We start from the raw sequence: 17,770 nt of genomic DNA, 5'->3' as shown, positions 1-17,770 counted from the left end.
GGTGTGCTAGTGAAGAAAATTTAAACGCTGTATCCCTAGCCTACTTAGTGCAAAAGTAGCGACGGCTGCAGAGCATAACTGCCTCTTTTCTCAATATTTTTGTGCAACATTGTAAGTCCTTCCTTTTTATTTTGACGTCGTTTAAAAGCAACCTTACTTCAAATTAATTATTTATTCAGTGAATTTATTCTCGTCTCGTTTTCATTTTTCAGGTAAATTTATTGTAAAATTTAATTTATTCCTTGGCTTTAAGCAAAAATAGGTCTTTGTGCCCATTCGCAATTTTGTATTCAGCATTTTTCACAATTCTTGACGTCCGATTCGCGAATTTTTATCCCGCAATCTTTTCTTCACCTTTGAAAATTCCGAATCAGTTTTAATCACACCCTTGTTTGAAGAAGTCATGTATTTGTTGTGACAAGACGGCGCAAACTGTCTGGCAAGCAAATCCTTAAACAGACGAATCTTTTTAATATTTGCAAAAAAAAATGCTGGATTTCGGTTGTTTTTTCGTTCGAAAAATTTAATTTCCTGCAAATTCTGATTTTTCTAATGCATGTTAACAGGAAGAGTTTTAAATTAATCAACAATATTTCTAATACTTTCACTCCCGTTTTAATGTCTTGCAAGATATCTCATTTGTGAAATGCGAAAAAACTTTCAAATTTTCTCACCCACAAAAAAAAACCCTTTCATCATTTTTTCATTAGGAGCATAAACTCAACTTCTTTGCATAAACTCTTTTTTGCATTTACATACAAGTAAAAAAACTGCAAAAATATAAACAGAAAAATTGGATCTTCCTATAAGTTTTGACGAAAAACCTTACATACGAGCAACACGTTTTGCTAGGCACAATGTTTCTGTCAGACAACTTTTTTATCAAACAGTCTTGAGAGAATTACGTTTTTTTTTGTCTGACAAAGTTTTGTTTAGAAACTACCAGGATATTATTCTCGGGTTTTCTTGCCAATATATGGGAAGCTTTATTTGGATTTCCACAAAACAGTGAAGAGTATAAAAACAACATTAAACATCATATCATACAAACAAATTTAATCTCAATTTATCGCTCAAAGGTTTTTCAATATACTTTTCAACTTTGTCTAATATATTTATAACCGACAGTTTCATCTCTTCAGTTTTACAAAAAAATAAGGTTTTACTGTAACAATCTTGTGTCTTAATTTGATCGTCCACAACGTAACATTTCTTTCCGGAACACTCAGTACCAGAAAGACAACTTTTGTTGGCCTCTTCAATATTGTCATTATCAATGTTTTCATTTTCACACTTGACAGACTCATTGTTCGTAATTGAGTTCATGAGATCACTTAAATTTTCAATAACATCTTCTGTCAGTTCCAATGTTTGTTTTGTTTTAACATGGGTTGTTAAATGCTTTGTGTGATCAATTTGTTTATAAAGTTCTTCTTTATGGAGTTCTTCACATTCGCATTTTTCAAAACATGAAATTAAGTTTTCGATTTCTTCGATAAGTTGATTTGGGCACTTCTCCTTCTTCCACAGTAAGTACATCAACAATCCACTAGAAAGAGATCACAGATTAAAATTTTGCACAATCCTTCAAGTGACATATAAAAAAGCTTTATGGGTACATTTTTGCAGAACTTTTAGAATTATAGTTTAAAAAACCTTTATAAATAAAACTTTTTTAGCTTCCTATCAGAGTGATGTGTGCAAACCACTGGACAGTTAATTTTTCCTCCCAACATTGATGCCCCCTGAAAAATCTTTAACAGCAATTTGCAAAGAAACTTTCTTGAATCCTCTTCCAAGTAATTGTATTTACTTTTTTGTAAAATGAACTCAGAATTCAGACACCAATATAAACTTTCCCAGGGACTTCTTTATATAACCATTTAGTTGCAAAAGTCTGTCACTTTTGGATTGTAGTATTTTTCTTAGTTGGGAAAGTAGAAATCTAAAAATCCTGTGGATGTTTTGTCTCATGAAGGAAAAAGAAACAATGCAACAATAAAACAAGTAAACTAAACAAACAAACAAAAAATTTCATTCTGAATTTTTTGATAGATTATATTATACAATTTTATTTTTTATAGCAACAAACCTTAAGACTCCCCTGCAATGTGACATTCTTTCAAAGCATGGCCCAGAAAAAGTATAACCTGCATTGAATGCCTGCTGGAGAACATACTCTTGTCCAGAACTCACACCCTCTCGGAATCCAAGCTAAAAATAAAAAATGGTTTTAACCACAAAATATCTTTAAGTGTTAACTCCCGCGAAAAATAAAGTTAATTCCATATGAAAGAGCTTGAAATGTAATATATTTTAAAATTCTTGATTCGTTCTTTAGAATTTGGATTAAGAAGATTCACTAATTATGCATGATGTCATGAGTGTGCTTTGCGAGTTAAAAACATTTTCTGACCATTCACTTTGACACGTTTTTAACATTTTACATACATTTCAATATTTAGTTGCCATAATTATGCTTAATTTTAACTCCTGATGTCACAATTTCACATAATTAGCACATAATAAGCACAACTTTTAAGACAAATATCTTGGGACAATTTTTTTTAAAAATAAAAAGATTTCGAGAGAACTTTCAAAGATCTTTCATATTTGCTCAACTTGATTTTGCAGGAGGTAACCTTTAAGTTCAGTTTATTAAAATATAATGATCACCTTACAGTGTGTTGCTTTCTTTGCATGTGATTATAATCAACTCCTAGGTATTCTTCCTCTTCCATCCAATCATTAGATGATAACAACATACTTAGAGTGTTTACTCTCCTGGAAATAAAAATTAGATATGTATATAGGTGGAATTAAATAATTTATAAAGAAAGAAGGAAACTACAATACTTTTTTAAAAAGTTTAGAGAGCTTTTTTACCAAAAAAATTTTGCAGTAAAATATGACCTTTCATGGGCCTAAAATAGTAGTGCGTAAGCTAACCACTTTGTGTGCAAACTATTTTTATTTTGGTGATTTCCGAAAATCAGGAAACCATTTCCTGGTTTTCTAGGCCTGTTAGGGTAACGGTTACCCAGATAGTAAATGTTAAGTTTCCCAACAAGGCAACTGTTTCTCATATAAGTATTGGTTTCCTGTTTTGAGTCTCCTGAACTGGTTATGGTTACCAGCTAGTATTAAATTCCAGCTATTTTTGTTGTGTTGTTTTTTTACTACCTTATTAATAAATGCAAGAATAGTTCTTTGTTAGGGAAAGAAATCAACAGCAGGGCAAAGAGTCATAACTATTTTGATTTGATGACAAGCAAATTGAGGGGCTTCATACGATGCCTAGCTACACATGCAAAAAACGATGTATAAAAAGAGATGCTAGCTAGCTAGAGTGTATGTTTACCCTATAAAGTTAAGTATAAGAAGCAGACAGTTGCCTTAGTCTCCAGACACTTCACCTACACAGGACATTCCAGCATGATTCTACGCCTTTCAACTTGAAATGGGGATTGTAAACACAATACAGATTTGAATGGCTGCCGTTTTAAAGGGGCATCCTGCTTCATACTCAGGGTCTTTTTATATGAGACCGGGAAACTCAATAAGGCCCTTATTGGCCGTTCCATATTCGGGGTTTCCCCCGTAAAACTTGTTATCATGCGTCGGCAGCGAACCTGTTGGAATAAGCATTCGTTTGAAAGAAAAAAGATGTCGAAAATATAGAGTAAGTGTAACGGCAATAACTTTTACATACTGTTTCCAAGTATCCAAAGAAAGAAATTATAAGTAACAATGCCTCCAATTCCATGACGACATTTTTGGAATAGCTAGCGCAAAAAATTCATATTAAAAGGGATATGTTAAAATGAGCGCTATAGTCCAGCAATCCTTATTTACGCAATATGGAAGATGCAAATTTCTCTAGCGCTCGAGCATGCGCACTTTTCAGATCCGAAAAGCTCCTCCAGCACATCACATCAAGTAAATGGTGAAAAGCGATGTCAACGCAAAGACCTTGTGTGTTATTACTATTTCCTTTATTATCTCTGCGATCATGTGTAATTTGTAGTATTTTTGCATCGTACATTTGCATCTACGCTTGAATGACTGTTATATTTACGGAATTTCTATCTTTGGATACTTTCAAACTTTACAAATATGGGAAGTCCGTTATCTGAGTTTGATTCCCCTGTAAAGAAACACAAGAACAAAAAATCCAAAAAGTTGAAGAAAGAGAAAAAGTCGAAATCGAAATTAGCAAAGCAGGCGTACGTACCAGCTATTTCCAATGTTTATGAAAGTCTTTCTTCAGACGATGGAGATTATTTAGAATATAGTAAGTATAAAAATAAAGACAAAAAGTTTTCATACGAGTCATACGATTCACCTCCATATGAAAAGAGAAAGAAATCTAAAAAAAGTCGCAACAAAGATAAACAGGATTATCCAGATGTTTTTGACTATGGCTCAAAGCATATCAATTCAAAGACTTTCTCAAATGATAGGAGACATTCCAACGCTTCTCCTGTTGAATTTGGTGGTTATCCAGAAAAAAGTCGGAAGGATGACCTAGGTCGAAAGTCACCTCGATATAAATCGAAACATAATCATAAACATTCACAAAGGTCAAGGGATCATTCTCCATCACCTTATGGTGGCAGACGATATGCTTCGCCTTCACCAACGTATAGCAGTGTATCACCTGGACATTCTAAATCACCTCGGTACTCTCCCTATGGTCAGAGATCACCCTTTAACAAACGTTCACCATCTCCATATGGGGGATATCATAGACATGCCCATAAACAAAGCCACAAAGATAGAAGAGCAAAGGAACTTTCTCGTTCACCACAATTACCAATGCAACGGAAGAGAACTCACAGTAATGCTAATATCTCTGTCTCTAAATTAGAGCAATCGTACAGTAATTCAGGATATAACCTAAGTTCGTTTGGACAGACAAATAGCCCTTACATGGGAAATAATAGGAGTAATTCTAACAACCCAACACAGATGAGTATGAGTCAATTTTTTATGAGTCAAACATCTCAAAGGGGAGTACCACCTCCAGCACCACCTGTGGTGCCACCTGTTAGTTCAGGGCACCCACCACCACCTCCAATACAATCACCTCCACCAAGACCAGACTTACCACCTCCATCTCATGCACCTCCTCCCCCACCTCCAGAAGAAGTCAGTGGAAAAAAATCAGCTCCTCCGCTTCCACCATTACCATTGCCTCCTGTTATTCCAGAAATAGATGATATTAACGAATCTTCACCAGATGTTGTTGATGGGTCGAGTGGTCAGAATAATGTAAAAAATGAAACAAATATTAAATCAAATAAAATTGATAGAACTATATCACAATCTTCACAGGGGAGTACTCCTGGTAATGATTCTAGTGCTAGTTTAACTCCAAGGATTTTAGCAGAGGATTCAGAATGGGGTGAAAGATGTGTAGATATGTTTGAAATTATTAAAATTGTTGGTGAAGGAACATATGGACAAGTTTATAAAGCAAAAGACAAAATCACAGGTATTTATGAACTAATAAAAATAATTTAATCAATAAGGGCTTCACATATTTCTCAAAAGCATTGCGCAGTTACAATTCCTTTTTGCTATTTTATATCAATTTACTATGAAATTTTAATTGTTAAAACTGTTAAAATTATTTTTTCTTTTTGATTTTTCGTAGGCAATAAATCTCGGCTATTTGGATAAAAATTGATTCGTGGTTAAAGGTGACATGTACGTATTTTTATATTTTTATTTTTTCCTGAAATCAATTTTTAAATCACTCACTAACTGTCAGTGCTTTTGAGAAATGTATGATAAGCCTGTAAAATGGTTTGCATACAGCTTTCTTCAATGAAAATGTTATTGAATACAGAAACAGATTCAAATTATGTTAAGGTTGATCATTATTAAGACACACAACATGTATTTTTGAATCACCCAGGAAACATTTGAAAGAGAATAAGATACAACTCAACAATTTCTATTAACCCTCTTCATGTCTTGCCTGGCATAACATGAGTATGTTAATTATTTAGAGTACCCCTGCAACTTGAGAGAATTTTGCAAGAATTCATTTCTTGAATTATTATTATTTTCAGTTGGAGTTGTTACTTTTTTAAACAAATTATTTCGAACATTAGTCTGTTCTTATTTTGTGCTTATTGTTAAACAAAATCTAAGGCTTGTGCAATTCGGAAATAAAGCTGGCAGAAAGAGTAATATTTAAAATATTTTGAACTTCTAAGGAAATGTCATCAAAAATATATATATATATAGCTAAAAATAAGTTTTTATACAATTATATTATTTACACTGATTTGTTTCACGATGTGTAACCCATACAATTCAGTAGTACAAGACATCTCCATAATTTTTTTTTTCTGAAGCAGTTTTCCTTACAATGAATTAAATGAATTTTGTTTATAAAATCAGGGTTTTCCAATTCATGTTGACACTTAGTTGTTCTACACAAATGCTGATCTGTTAATAAAGCAGACAGGCAAATAACGTATCAAATTTGTATTGCAATGGATGAAAATAAAAATTTATAGATGTTTTACATTGTGTAGATTATTCACATTCGCTGTTTTGTGCTAGGTGATTATGTGGCTTTAAAAAAAGTTCGTCTTGATAAAGAAAAAGAGGGTTTTCCTATCACAGCGGTGCGAGAAATCAAAATCTTACGGCAACTGTCACATCCAAGTATTGTAAACTTAAAAGAAATTGTTACAGATAAACAGAGCGCTGTTGACTTTCGGAAAGATAAAGGTAAGTTCACATTGATATTTAAGCCTGGCCAAAGAAATGCAGAGCTTGAAATCTGACGCGAGTCCGACTCATGGTGAGGCTCCATGAAATTATGGTTAGCAAGTCCATTTGGACTTATGCTTTCACGTACCTAGAAAATCCTGTAGTTAAAAAAAGCACATTTTGCCGATTCTTTTAATTTTAAGAGATCGCAATAGTTGTTCTAATGATATAAAAATAAGACATGTCACTAAAAATAATTTTATGTTTTTAAAATTGGTAGGGTTTGTTAGGGTTAAACCTAAAGTAATCTCTGTTTTTATTATTATTTTTTAATTTTTTTTTGGCATGAAAGTAAACAACAATAATTATCACTGATCATCTGTAACTACAATGTCAAAAGGTTCTTTTCTGATTTTTAAACAAGTTAATTTCAGATGTAAGAGCTTAAAAATTTGTCAAAGATAAAATTGGATAAGTTTTATGCAGCCATCTAAGTGATTTTTTTGTACCACCAGACATACTGGAAAATTGAAATTGTTTTATTATTTTATTTAGACTTTTTCAGCAGAGGCATGTGTTAGTACATTCAAAATTTTAAATTTTATAAGCAGTTAGCCAATATGTATGCCTAAAACACTCAATGTCTTCTTTTTGCTGCACATGAGCCAAAATTTCTCCAGCCTGTATAAAATAAACATCTGAAATGTTACGTTTTCAAATAAATTGTTTTTACATTATTTTATTTGGATTTTATCTATATCTGTTTGTTATACCTTGTTTATGTTTCATAAACGGCACAGGAAGAATTCTTATAAGCTTTTAATTTTTACATTTTACTTAGGTGCATTTTATTTGGTATTCGAATACTGTGATCATGACTTGATGGGTATCTTGGAATCTGGATTTGTCCAATTTACAAAAGAACATATCAGTTCAATGATGAAGCAGTTGTTACAAGGACTTGAATATTGTCATAGAATAAATTTCTTACATCGCGACATCAAATGTTCAAATATTTTAATGAGTAATAAGTGAGTAATAAGTAATTGTTTGTTACCTAGTAACATGAAATTTTCCATTTTGTTAAAAAATTTTACTGTTGTGTAAATTGTGTTTAGAGGAGAAATAAAACTGGCAGATTTTGGCTTGGCAAGACTTTACGAGTCTGAGAATGAGGGGTATGTATATAAAATTATATAATCCCCTATAACATGTAGTTAAATGAATGTAACATTCTTAATTTTAGTGGTGTTATCTTTTCTTGTGAGTACAAAATAGTTTAACAAGTTTGAATGTTATGGCATTTTAGATAATGAACCTTTGTACGGTCGCCTTGCAATTTTATTTTAAATCTTTATTGTTGACAAAAATTGAGTATGTTGTTCAAAAATCGAAAAATTTTGTCAACCTTGATTTCCTGTTTTCTCCTAAAATGAGAAAAAAATTCTAAAAAACAGGTTGCAAAAGGTTCTTACGAAATGACTTGGAAGATAATTGTACACACACATACCAACAAAATATCTTGGTGGGTGTTAAGCAGTTCTAAAGAATTACCCATTTTGAACATGCGATTTTTTTGTTAATTATTTTATTTTTTTTTTGTTTTAGTCGTCAGTATACTAACAGAGTTATAACATTATGGTATCGCCCACCAGAACTACTCCTTGGTGAGGAGAGATATGGTCCTTCTGTTGATGTATGGAGTTGTGGGTATGTACTAGTGTTAAAAGGAAGATTTCATAGTAACATTCTTCTCATTTAACGAAGTGTCATTAACTTCTATTTAGCTGTAAATTTTATTTATATTAAATTTATAGTTGTATCCTGGGAGAATTATTCAAACGAAAGCCTCTGTTTTTTGGCACAACTGAAATTCAGCAGTTAGAATTAATTAGGTAATGTTTTCAAAGAAATTTAAAGGTTTTTTGAAGGTTTCATTTGAAAAAATAGTTAAATCCTATGTGAATATTGTTTAGTCGAATTTGTGGTTCGCCAACTCCTGCGGCTTGGCCAGATGTTATTCATTTACCATTATTTCATACTGTAAAACCAAAAAAGCAGTATCGAAGGAGGTTGAAAGAAGAATATTCTAGGTAAATAGATTTATTTCACATCATTTCTGCCATTAAGCACCGGAGTAAATTATACACTAACATTGTTAATTATTTTCTTGCCAATACTAATACAATCCTAATTCTGTGATTTTAGTTTACCTAAAGATGCATTGGATTTATTGGATCAGATGTTGCTTTTGGATCCATCAAAACGAATAACAGCAACTGATGCGTTGAAACATTCATTTTTAGAAGACTGTGATCCTACCACGGTCACTCCACCACAGTAAGAGTTGTACTATATTTAATACTTATTATTAAACGGATTTTCATTAGTATATTAAGTTTTTCACCTATCTATAACTACGTATTTTTATAGATTTCCAGCATGGCAGGATTGTCACGAGATGTGGAGCAAGGAGCGAAAAAGACAGGCTCGTTTAGAAGCACAGGGTAAAGTTGTAACTGGTCAGACTAAATCGAGTACTACAGATAATACTAATACTGACACTAAATGTAATAATGACAATCTAACTAATACAAATACACCAAATAAACAATTACCGACACTTTCATCCATGAGTGCGCCTGTAGGCGCTCCAATAGACTCGAAAGATGTACCACCACCTGTAAATGATGGGTCGTATACAACAAACACTCCCAAAACAATAGTTGATCGTGGTTTATCAACCAAACTTAGTTCATCTCTTCAGCAGCACCCAAGTGCCTACCAGCATGCTGGTGGATTTATGCCCAGTGGCACTTTCGTGGACAGCTACGGTGGACAAAGAACTTCCGGTTTAACCGCAGTCAACGATGACTCTTTATCGCCCAGTTCTGGACAGAAAATTTCGGGGACTACTAGAAGAACAAGTTTGAAATCTGATATTCAGCTGAACCATTACACCAGTCAACCAGTGAATTTGCGAAACTCAGCAACTGGCAATGGTGTTTTATCAAGCAGTGGGCAATGGCCTTCCTGAAAGTAAATGCATATAGTTAATTTTTTAAGTTTCGTTTTAAAAGTTTACTATTTTGTGTTTGCTCAGCTGTTCGTACTATCGTGTTCTAAGAAACATAATATTCAGCGCTTCTCTCTGTTTCAGTAATATATGTCTTAAGCAAAAGATCTTATTTTTTTATTCTGTTTGTAAAGAATCGTCGTCCGTTTGTGCAATTCTCTAAAGTGCAAGGTGTATATTAAAAGATGTTGTATTTGTACGATAAAGCAAAATTTCATTTGATATCTTTTTTATATTGCGACGTGTACTAGATCCTACTAGGTGGTAATACCTAACTTGTTATAATTTATATTTTTCTATCACTTTCTTTCTTCTGGACGGGTCTTTGACAGTAAGGTAGTTCTCTTAAAGTGGGATAAAATGTTAAAATCTTAAAAGTTGCAACATTACAATTCACCTCCGTTCTGCAGCATGCGTAGCATTTTCTTTCGCATTGCTTTTCCCTAGCGAAACTTGCTTTGTTTGCGTTCTTGTTTTTCATGCATCTCACTGTTGTTATTGAGTATCCAGAGGTTGACTCCGAATTACAAAGTGAAGCTTAAGCTACGTAAGTACTAATTTAAGTATTTTTCATGGGAATTCGATCTAGGAGCAACTTTAATTATCGAGGTTAAATCCAAACAACACTGCCAATATGGCGAAAGAGGTGTGGGTGAAAGCGCATAAGGGTTTGCAAAACGATTGTCGTTTTTGTTCAACACTGAACGTTTTAACACTGAACTTATTGGGAGGCAGGAAATAGGCTTTATAGTGCGCGTAATCGACTTAAAATTTATTAGTAACTGAATCTTTCTGCGCCCTATCGACCGGGTATAATAAAATCGCGTTGAGCCAAATTTTATTTAAATTGTCTGCCCAAATGAGCATACGCTTTCAGGTGGTTTTTATGTTTTGGCAATTCAAACATTTATCGCCATTCAGTATATTTCTATCCATTTTCTTGCCTTGCATGGAAACGACCTCAGCTACGCTTTGTTTGGAATAAATATCTTTGCTGCGTGGAATAATTTAATTTTTGTATGTTATTGGGATTGTGATAAATTTTCGAATTTGTATATTAACCGTTATTACACAAAGTTGCCGCTCAAAATACGAAACCCTGGGTTAAGTTGGTTCATTTTTCCAGTCTCTCAAGTTACTAACCTTTACACCAGGGTGTTTGCAGAATTTCATATGATCTCGCCGTAACATATATAAAAAAGTACCTGGAACGGAGGGTGCATAATTATTACAACTGATAAATTTAATTTTGTTTTTTAGAGAAAGACATAATGAAATTTATGATAGCTAATTCGAGACAGGTGCATTTAGTTGATTTCTTGTTAGTCTAATATTCCTCTAAACTCCTCTTACATGAAAGAAAAAAAATATTTTCGCGATAATATTTTTGCAAATATACAACAAAGAAATAGAAATTATTTATATCGCTTCAACTATCTTCAATCTAACCACCGGAGAAGTATTCATTGAAAATAATAAAATTGATGATGATTGAATATTTTATCATACGTGATACTAATTTTTGAAAGTTAAAGAAACATGGCGTATGAAAATATGTTTTTGAAATTATATAGTTTAATTGTGCTCCCCAGGTATGTTTTTTTCCCTTTTTTTGTAGAAAAATGGATTCTGCCCGTAAACAAGAATTATATGATTTTCCCGTTTATAGTCGTAAGGCCTATGTTACGACAATCGTGAGTCTAAACACTAAGGTAACGACTTACGGCTGTCGTAACTCTTATTTATGGATTTTATTTTGTTATTCTATTGTAAGCCTTAACGCTACGAGATGAAACGAAAGGAGAAAAAACGTCGATAGATATGCTCATCTCATTTTCAAATAAACTTATTTAAAAAAAAAAATCTGGAAAAAAATGTCTTATTCCTATACTCTTAACGACCTTTTTTGTATCAATTTTTAATCTAACGGTCACAAGACAAGGTAAATTCTGTTTTAACCGTTCACACTTTGAAATCTTCCAACTGTGAATGGCTTACGATTGCTTTAGCGTTGGGCTTAGTATTACGTTATCAGTAAAAAAGGTTGGAAAAAAAATTAGCCACAGTCAAATTTAGTCTTTTCTATAAGTTTGCTTACAAAAAGTAATCAAATTTTCCACCGAGAAGGCTTGTTGTTACATTTTAAGTGCTAAATTTCGTTAACTCAGTATTTGTCAAACAAACGACTACATAATTTCTTGTGTCGCGAGTTATTCGTTGATCACGTGATCTGCTGTGCGAGCTCGGCTGCTGTGCAGTTGTCACGAGCTAATGGTGACGTATAGAGATCGAGGCCGCCTTCTAACATCCAAGAAGTGATTTTACGTATACGATGTAAATAGTGAGCTTTATTAAGTTGTTTATATATAAGAAGAAGAGTATATAGAACTATATGAAGTTAATGATTGTCGTGACTCGACGCAAGATCCCGACACTTGGGGTCACTCATATTGTTTCTTGATTTTATAGCATCATTTGTACACTAAGAAATTCAACAACCCACTCACCCATTTTAGCGTCATTAAAAAAACAATAAAATTTGGCGACAGCATACAAGAAAACACTACACACTTTCTATATACTATATTCTTAGGACGAGCATCAATTGCTATATTTAGAAGAAGGTTGCCGAGCATAAGTTATTAAAAATTTCCAAGGATCGAGCTTTTTAAACCTTGTCCCATTCTTTTTCTAGGGTTGCACTTACCGGGAGTTTTTATGGTGATCTTATTGATAACATGTTATCGGAGAGTCGATACGAGAACAAAGTTCGACCGTACTTTTACGAAAGTAAGTTAAACCATTTCAAAGTGTATAAAAATCACTTCGTTAAAACAGATTACAAAACCATATATTGCCAAAACAAGATCAAATAAATGTGGAATCTTGTCTTGAAGACGTGAAAACCTAGTATCCCAAAGTTATTTTATGTATTCTGCAACTGTCTCTAGTTATAATCGCTCAAGTAGACAGTATGTTGTTGTCCTTCTGCCTAAAACACCGATTTGGCTTGCTACTAAGCTTGCTGTACTGCAAACAAATATGAATGATAGTCGTTAGCCCGTGGAAAATCCACGGGTTCGTCCGTCCTTTTTATACCGCATTGCGTGCTTCTCGCTATTGCGCAGCTAAGCTACCATTTTGCGTGACAGACAGACAGACGTATACGGGCATTATAATATAGATGTGGAGTTGGTTGTGGGTGGGAGGGGGCACTAGTAGTGAGCATTAGCAGTAGAGGGCGTTAATCAATTTACACTAAAGAAGTATTTTTCACCTTAAATAACAACATCTATTAGGAAATCAAAATGCTGATTTTTTGTCACATAAAAATTCCATTTTAGACCAATGAGTAAATATTTCATAATTTTTTACACCGTCCATTTTTTTTCTCCAAACTGAACCATAAAAATTAGATGATCTATAAGATTTGAATTTTGACAATTTTTTCTACAGTTACAGCTATAGTCTCGCATTAATTATCTCACAATTCCATTCCTATAAAATTCGTCATTAAACACGTGAACTTCAAGCCGCTTAAGGTTATATGTTTTTATCTGGAATGTTGGAATCAGAAAAACATTTTGGTACAACATGTTGCACGATTCGCCCTGTCCTAGGTTTGAATTACCGGCTTTTGCAGCGCCAAAATGTTGATTCGACCTCGTCCACAGGCCTTTTCTACGCCTAAAATATTCTGACGGCTCGATAATATCCATCTCGGTAAAATATTTTAGGTAAGAAGAACCCTGTGGGTAAGGTTGATGTTGGGATGTGTTATTTAATGTCGGCCAACATTTGGTTTTGGTGCAGTGATGACTTGGCGGTCGCAATAACATGTTTAACTTTGGTCGGATCTATCAACATGTTGGGCGATATTAACCGAAAGGCTATCATGCTGGTTCATATTCTCGTTCCTAGCACTAAATTTTCGCTCTCTGATTTCTGGCGAGCGGGAATGAATTTTTGCGTTAGAGTACGCATATCGGAAAGCGAAAAAGAAGCTGTAAAGACGAGATTTGCTGGTTCAGTTTAAACTCTGTTTAAATAAAATTCCTACATCTTTTAGAAAAGCCGTTAAATATCACGACGAGATTAGTAGTGATAGCTGCGGATGATATCAATGTGAATGCAATGGTAAGTTGCAAAATGCTAAGCTTTACTTGTTTCATAAATTGCAGAACACAAACCTTTTTCTAGCGTTTTTTGTTTTGCTTTTTTGACAAACAGACGCTAAAATTGTCACCTTTTACACCAAGTTATCTTGTATGCAAAAGATAGTTTGCTTACGCTTGTAATATTCGTCTGATTTTTTGAAGTTGCGTCGTGAAAGCGAGTCGGGTTGCGTCTATTTGTCATACTCGCGTGTTGAATTATCTATCCATTCTGTTGTTGTTTTTTCGAATGATCGTAAAAAGCGTTCGACCCTCGGCTCTTCTAATTGCTATAACCGGTTAGCATTGGCCAAGCTCGTACTCAGGGCTTTTTTTCTCCTTCTGACAATCTCGGACAGAGAGAAGAAATCGCCGTTCGAGATTGTCAAAAAGAGAAAAAGAGCCCTGGGTACAAGGTTGAACCCAGCCTTAGTTTATATTTTACATATATACATATACTGTCCTTTGTGTATGTAGGATTTCAAATTGGAGTTACGGCTAGCGATGACGTGGCAAGATTACCGTTTAAAGCATAATCATTCACATCACTTAATGCTTGGTGGTGACCTCGCACACAGAGTCTGGATACCCGATGTTTATGTTGTGAACGCAAAGGAGATAAATGGCCACAAAACAACAGAAGATAATGAAATTATGATTATCTATAACAACGGTACTGTTTATTATAGCTTAAGGTAAATATATCTTCTATGTTTCGGCTCAATGCATCCTCGTTTCCGGGCGATGGACAATGCTAAACTTTTTGTACAAAAAATGTAAATATTATATTGTGTCATGTTTAACATCTATGCAGCGGTCGGGGAAAGATAGCTCAGTATTTGTTTATAATGCTCGCCGGGTAATTACTTCACTATTAGCATTAATTAATATTAAATGTATCACAAAGCATTCAATAGACCGCCAATAATACTAATAATATCCATTAAAATCTATTTCTCCTGTCTTGTCAACAAACATGAATTCCTCGTTCTTACATCTACCATTTTACCACATGATGATCACATTATCACATTTAGATTAAGTATCCGTGCATCCTGTCACGTGGATCTACATATGTTTCCGTGGGATACTCAGAAATGCTCGTTGATTATACAGAGCTGTAAGTGCTTCATTTTCTTAACTCGCACCTAGATTCTAGATAGTTATCTCACCTAATGCCTACTGCAACTTATGTTTTAGGAGCAGGCCTTAAATTTAATTTCGAATGTATTTATTTTTGGGCAAGGTCGTTTTACATGCTTCTTGCGTATATATTTTTTTATGATTGGGAAGAGCAATGTAATTTTAGCGGATGCTGTTGATATTCGAACTTTGATTCTGTTCTTGAGTCTGTTTTGTGTGATCTGTTGATATTTTTTTTATCGTTACAGATAGCTGGGCTTCAAACGATATCCGTTTCTATTGGCATAATGATGGACAGCAAGGAGCCTCGTATGTACAAAGTCTAAAAGAAAGACCAATGGCCCAATATGACTTGAATGAGTTTATACTGCGTGCAGAACAACTAAGAAATTTTCAAGATGGTTCGGATGAAAGTATGTAAAAATTTGTTGTTATTACGCTATGATGATTACAAAATTATACAAATTAGATTTTCCTTGAATATCGACCTAAAACCAAATGTAGTTTGACTTTTGCATTTTATTTAGATTTATGGTCATCACTCGAAGCACTGTTTTCATTTCGCAGATTAAATGGATTTTATTTGATCCAGATACTTGCCCCTTCAAACTTTTTGGTCATTTTATCTTGGGTCTCGTTCTTAATTAATCCTGATCACGCTCCTGCACGGGTGTTTTTGGGCACATCGTGTGTGCTTACGATGGCTGCCATACAGAATTATATCAACATGTCACTACCGAAGGTGGAGTATTCTTTGCTTAAATCTTCCTACCTTTGAGATTTTTATAACACAAAAGACGATTTGAGATTGGACAACCTTGCCTCCACGGCTTGTTAGGTTTTTTGTAATGAGGTAGGGAAGCATCTAATTAGTGAGACAACAGCCGCTAGGAACCAGGTTGTCCTCGTTTATGTTTTTATAACTCTAATCTTTAACCCTGGAAAGAAAGTTGGTTATTTATGCCTATCGCTTCGTTTAGGTCAGCTACATCAAAATAATCGACGTATATAGTTTATCATGTTACTTCTTTGTTGTACTTGTCATGGCAGAATACGCCCTTGTCTTGCTGTTAAATGATCGTGTGAGAAAAGAGAAGATATTTAAAGAGGAAAATAAAGTAGGGCATATTTTTTTTTAAAATTTTGTTACGTGCACCTCCAGCAGTGAGTTACCGGTAGAGGTGCGTTAATATCGTGCAATGTTTCACCATATTGCATTAGGTGATTACGTAACTGTTTAAGAAATTACGTCATGTTTTAAGCGACAGCAGTAAAAAGTAATGGCGGCTTTGCTTTTAAAAAAAAGTGATCGAATCGATCGACGTCGATGTTTCTTTTGAATGGAAACCCGCAGTGAGAGCAACATTCGTGTGAAAACTGGTCTTCATGAAAAATTTTTATTTAATTTCTTGAGAAAACACGGAATGCTAGAATTTAGATTTCGCGCTTCTTTTTAGATTCCAACAGTGACAAATAAACGAATACAACGTATCAGTTCGTTCTGTAAATTTTGGCCTCAACTGAAACTTTGTATCCATGGCAATCCATTTTGCATGCATATACCTGTTCATGCGGGACGAACAGTGGACAAGACTTGCATTATACTATTCCCAGTTGTATATATCATCTTCAACATAGGGTTTTGGACTCATGTTGGAACAAGCATAGATGAAGTGAACATCGAATCAACAAAAGAATTTTTTCTTTGAGTAATTTGCACTGGTAACAGTTTATTGCTAACATAGACAGGAAAGATAATAAAATATAAAAGAACAATTAATGTAAAAAAAAGTATGTTATTTTTTCAGAAAATTTGAAAAGGAAGCAATTTGTTATTACATTTTTCAACCAGACTGTAACTGCATTATTTATTACGGCACAATAGAGAGTACGTGACCAAAAAGAAATTAAACTTACGTATGAAAAAACACGCACGTGTTCACAATGAAACAGACACACGCCTTGGGCCTATAGTCAGGCGTCATTGTGTTTTCCAGTTAATCCATATGACGTCCGGGAACGCTTGTATAAAACCTTACTGGGAATTTTTAAACGTCTTACAATCAGGCATCTGTAATTATCAATACAACGATGTTCCATTACAGGATGATAGTCAGGATATTACGAAGTAAAATGTAGCGAGCGATCAAACTCGATCACATTTACGATCTCTGTTTCATGTGTAAAGCGATCAGCATCAGCTGGAAACCACAATAATTATTTGAACCTCTTCGTGTCAAGTTTGCTGACATATGTCACGTCGTTAATGACAAGTTATATAATCAACATATCCTCCTCTTGTTGGTTAATTATTAATATTACATATTTCATACCTCTGCGGTGAAGTGTGTATTTGGCATATCATTAAAGTCAATGGCACCACGTAGGCAAGCATAAGCTTATTCAATGAGCAACTTTTCAAAGCGTTCACAAAGATGTTGGCTAAATTTTCAAGTGAACTTACGATACAGGTTTCCTAAACTTTCAAACAAAATAAAAAAGAACAATCGCAACACCTTTTCTCTCACTCACGATTTTTTTCTGATATTTATGATCAACACTTAATGTTTATTTAAAGAAAGCAAGAATCAAGAATAGCGCTCGATCTTCTGGGTACGCAACCTCAACCTTAGAGCTCACTAATAGATTACATTCGAGTTTCAAG

The 17,770-nt window shown here is 34.0% G+C and overlaps 3 protein-coding genes across 9 annotated transcripts; 2 read left to right on the top strand and 1 right to left on the bottom strand.

The window, feature by feature from the left end:
* Positions 1-1,036: 1,036 nt before the first annotated feature.
* Positions 1,037-3,752, bottom strand: LOC130622412 (protein YAE1 homolog). Of its 4 annotated transcripts, none has more exons than XM_057437876.1 (4): positions 3,421-3,752; positions 2,682-2,784; positions 2,093-2,214; positions 1,037-1,549 (listed from the first exon to the last, which is right to left on the bottom strand). In XM_057437876.1, the coding sequence occupies exons 1-4, from the start codon at positions 3,615-3,617 to the stop codon at positions 1,042-1,044; spliced, it is 930 nt and encodes a 309-aa protein (XP_057293859.1). In that variant the 5' UTR covers positions 3,618-3,752; the 3' UTR covers positions 1,037-1,041. The 4 variants fall into 4 exon arrangements, with proteins under 4 accessions (XP_057293859.1, XP_057293861.1, XP_057293862.1 ...); XM_057437878.1 differs by having other exon boundaries at positions 3,396-3,731; XM_057437879.1 differs by having other exon boundaries at positions 3,417-3,731.
* A 167-nt stretch (positions 3,753-3,919) lies between these two features.
* LOC130622407 (cyclin-dependent kinase 12-like) lies at positions 3,920-10,097 on the top strand. Its single transcript, XM_057437865.1, has 9 exons — positions 3,920-5,497; positions 6,580-6,750; positions 7,574-7,763; positions 7,851-7,910; positions 8,341-8,442; positions 8,550-8,627; positions 8,709-8,825; positions 8,941-9,072; positions 9,166-10,097. The coding sequence occupies exons 1-9, from the start codon at positions 4,117-4,119 to the stop codon at positions 9,767-9,769; spliced, it is 2,835 nt and encodes a 944-aa protein (XP_057293848.1). The 5' UTR covers positions 3,920-4,116; the 3' UTR covers positions 9,770-10,097.
* LOC130622410 (glycine receptor subunit alpha-2-like) lies at positions 9,631-16,929 on the top strand. Of its 4 annotated transcripts, none has more exons than XM_057437874.1 (10): positions 9,706-9,771; positions 11,069-11,109; positions 12,504-12,598; positions 13,878-13,945; positions 14,440-14,657; positions 15,000-15,082; positions 15,354-15,518; positions 15,633-15,847; positions 16,086-16,223; positions 16,563-16,929. In XM_057437874.1, the coding sequence occupies exons 3-10, from the start codon at positions 12,547-12,549 to the stop codon at positions 16,812-16,814; spliced, it is 1,191 nt and encodes a 396-aa protein (XP_057293857.1). In that variant the 5' UTR covers positions 9,706-9,771; positions 11,069-11,109; positions 12,504-12,546; the 3' UTR covers positions 16,815-16,929. The 4 variants fall into 4 exon arrangements, with proteins under 4 accessions (XP_057293858.1, XP_057293857.1, XP_057293856.1 ...); XM_057437873.1 differs by lacking the exon at positions 9,706-9,771 and adding an exon at positions 10,215-10,355; XM_057437875.1 differs by lacking the exon at positions 11,069-11,109 and having other exon boundaries at positions 9,631-9,771.
* Positions 16,930-17,770: the final 841 nt, after the last annotated feature.

The sequence above is a fragment of the Hydractinia symbiolongicarpus genome, chromosome 12 (genome assembly GCF_029227915.1).
Source record: "Hydractinia symbiolongicarpus strain clone_291-10 chromosome 12, HSymV2.1, whole genome shotgun sequence".
NCBI lineage: Eukaryota > Metazoa > Cnidaria > Hydrozoa > Anthoathecata > Hydractiniidae > Hydractinia > Hydractinia symbiolongicarpus.
This window is presented reverse-complemented; position numbering and strand designations above follow the sequence as displayed.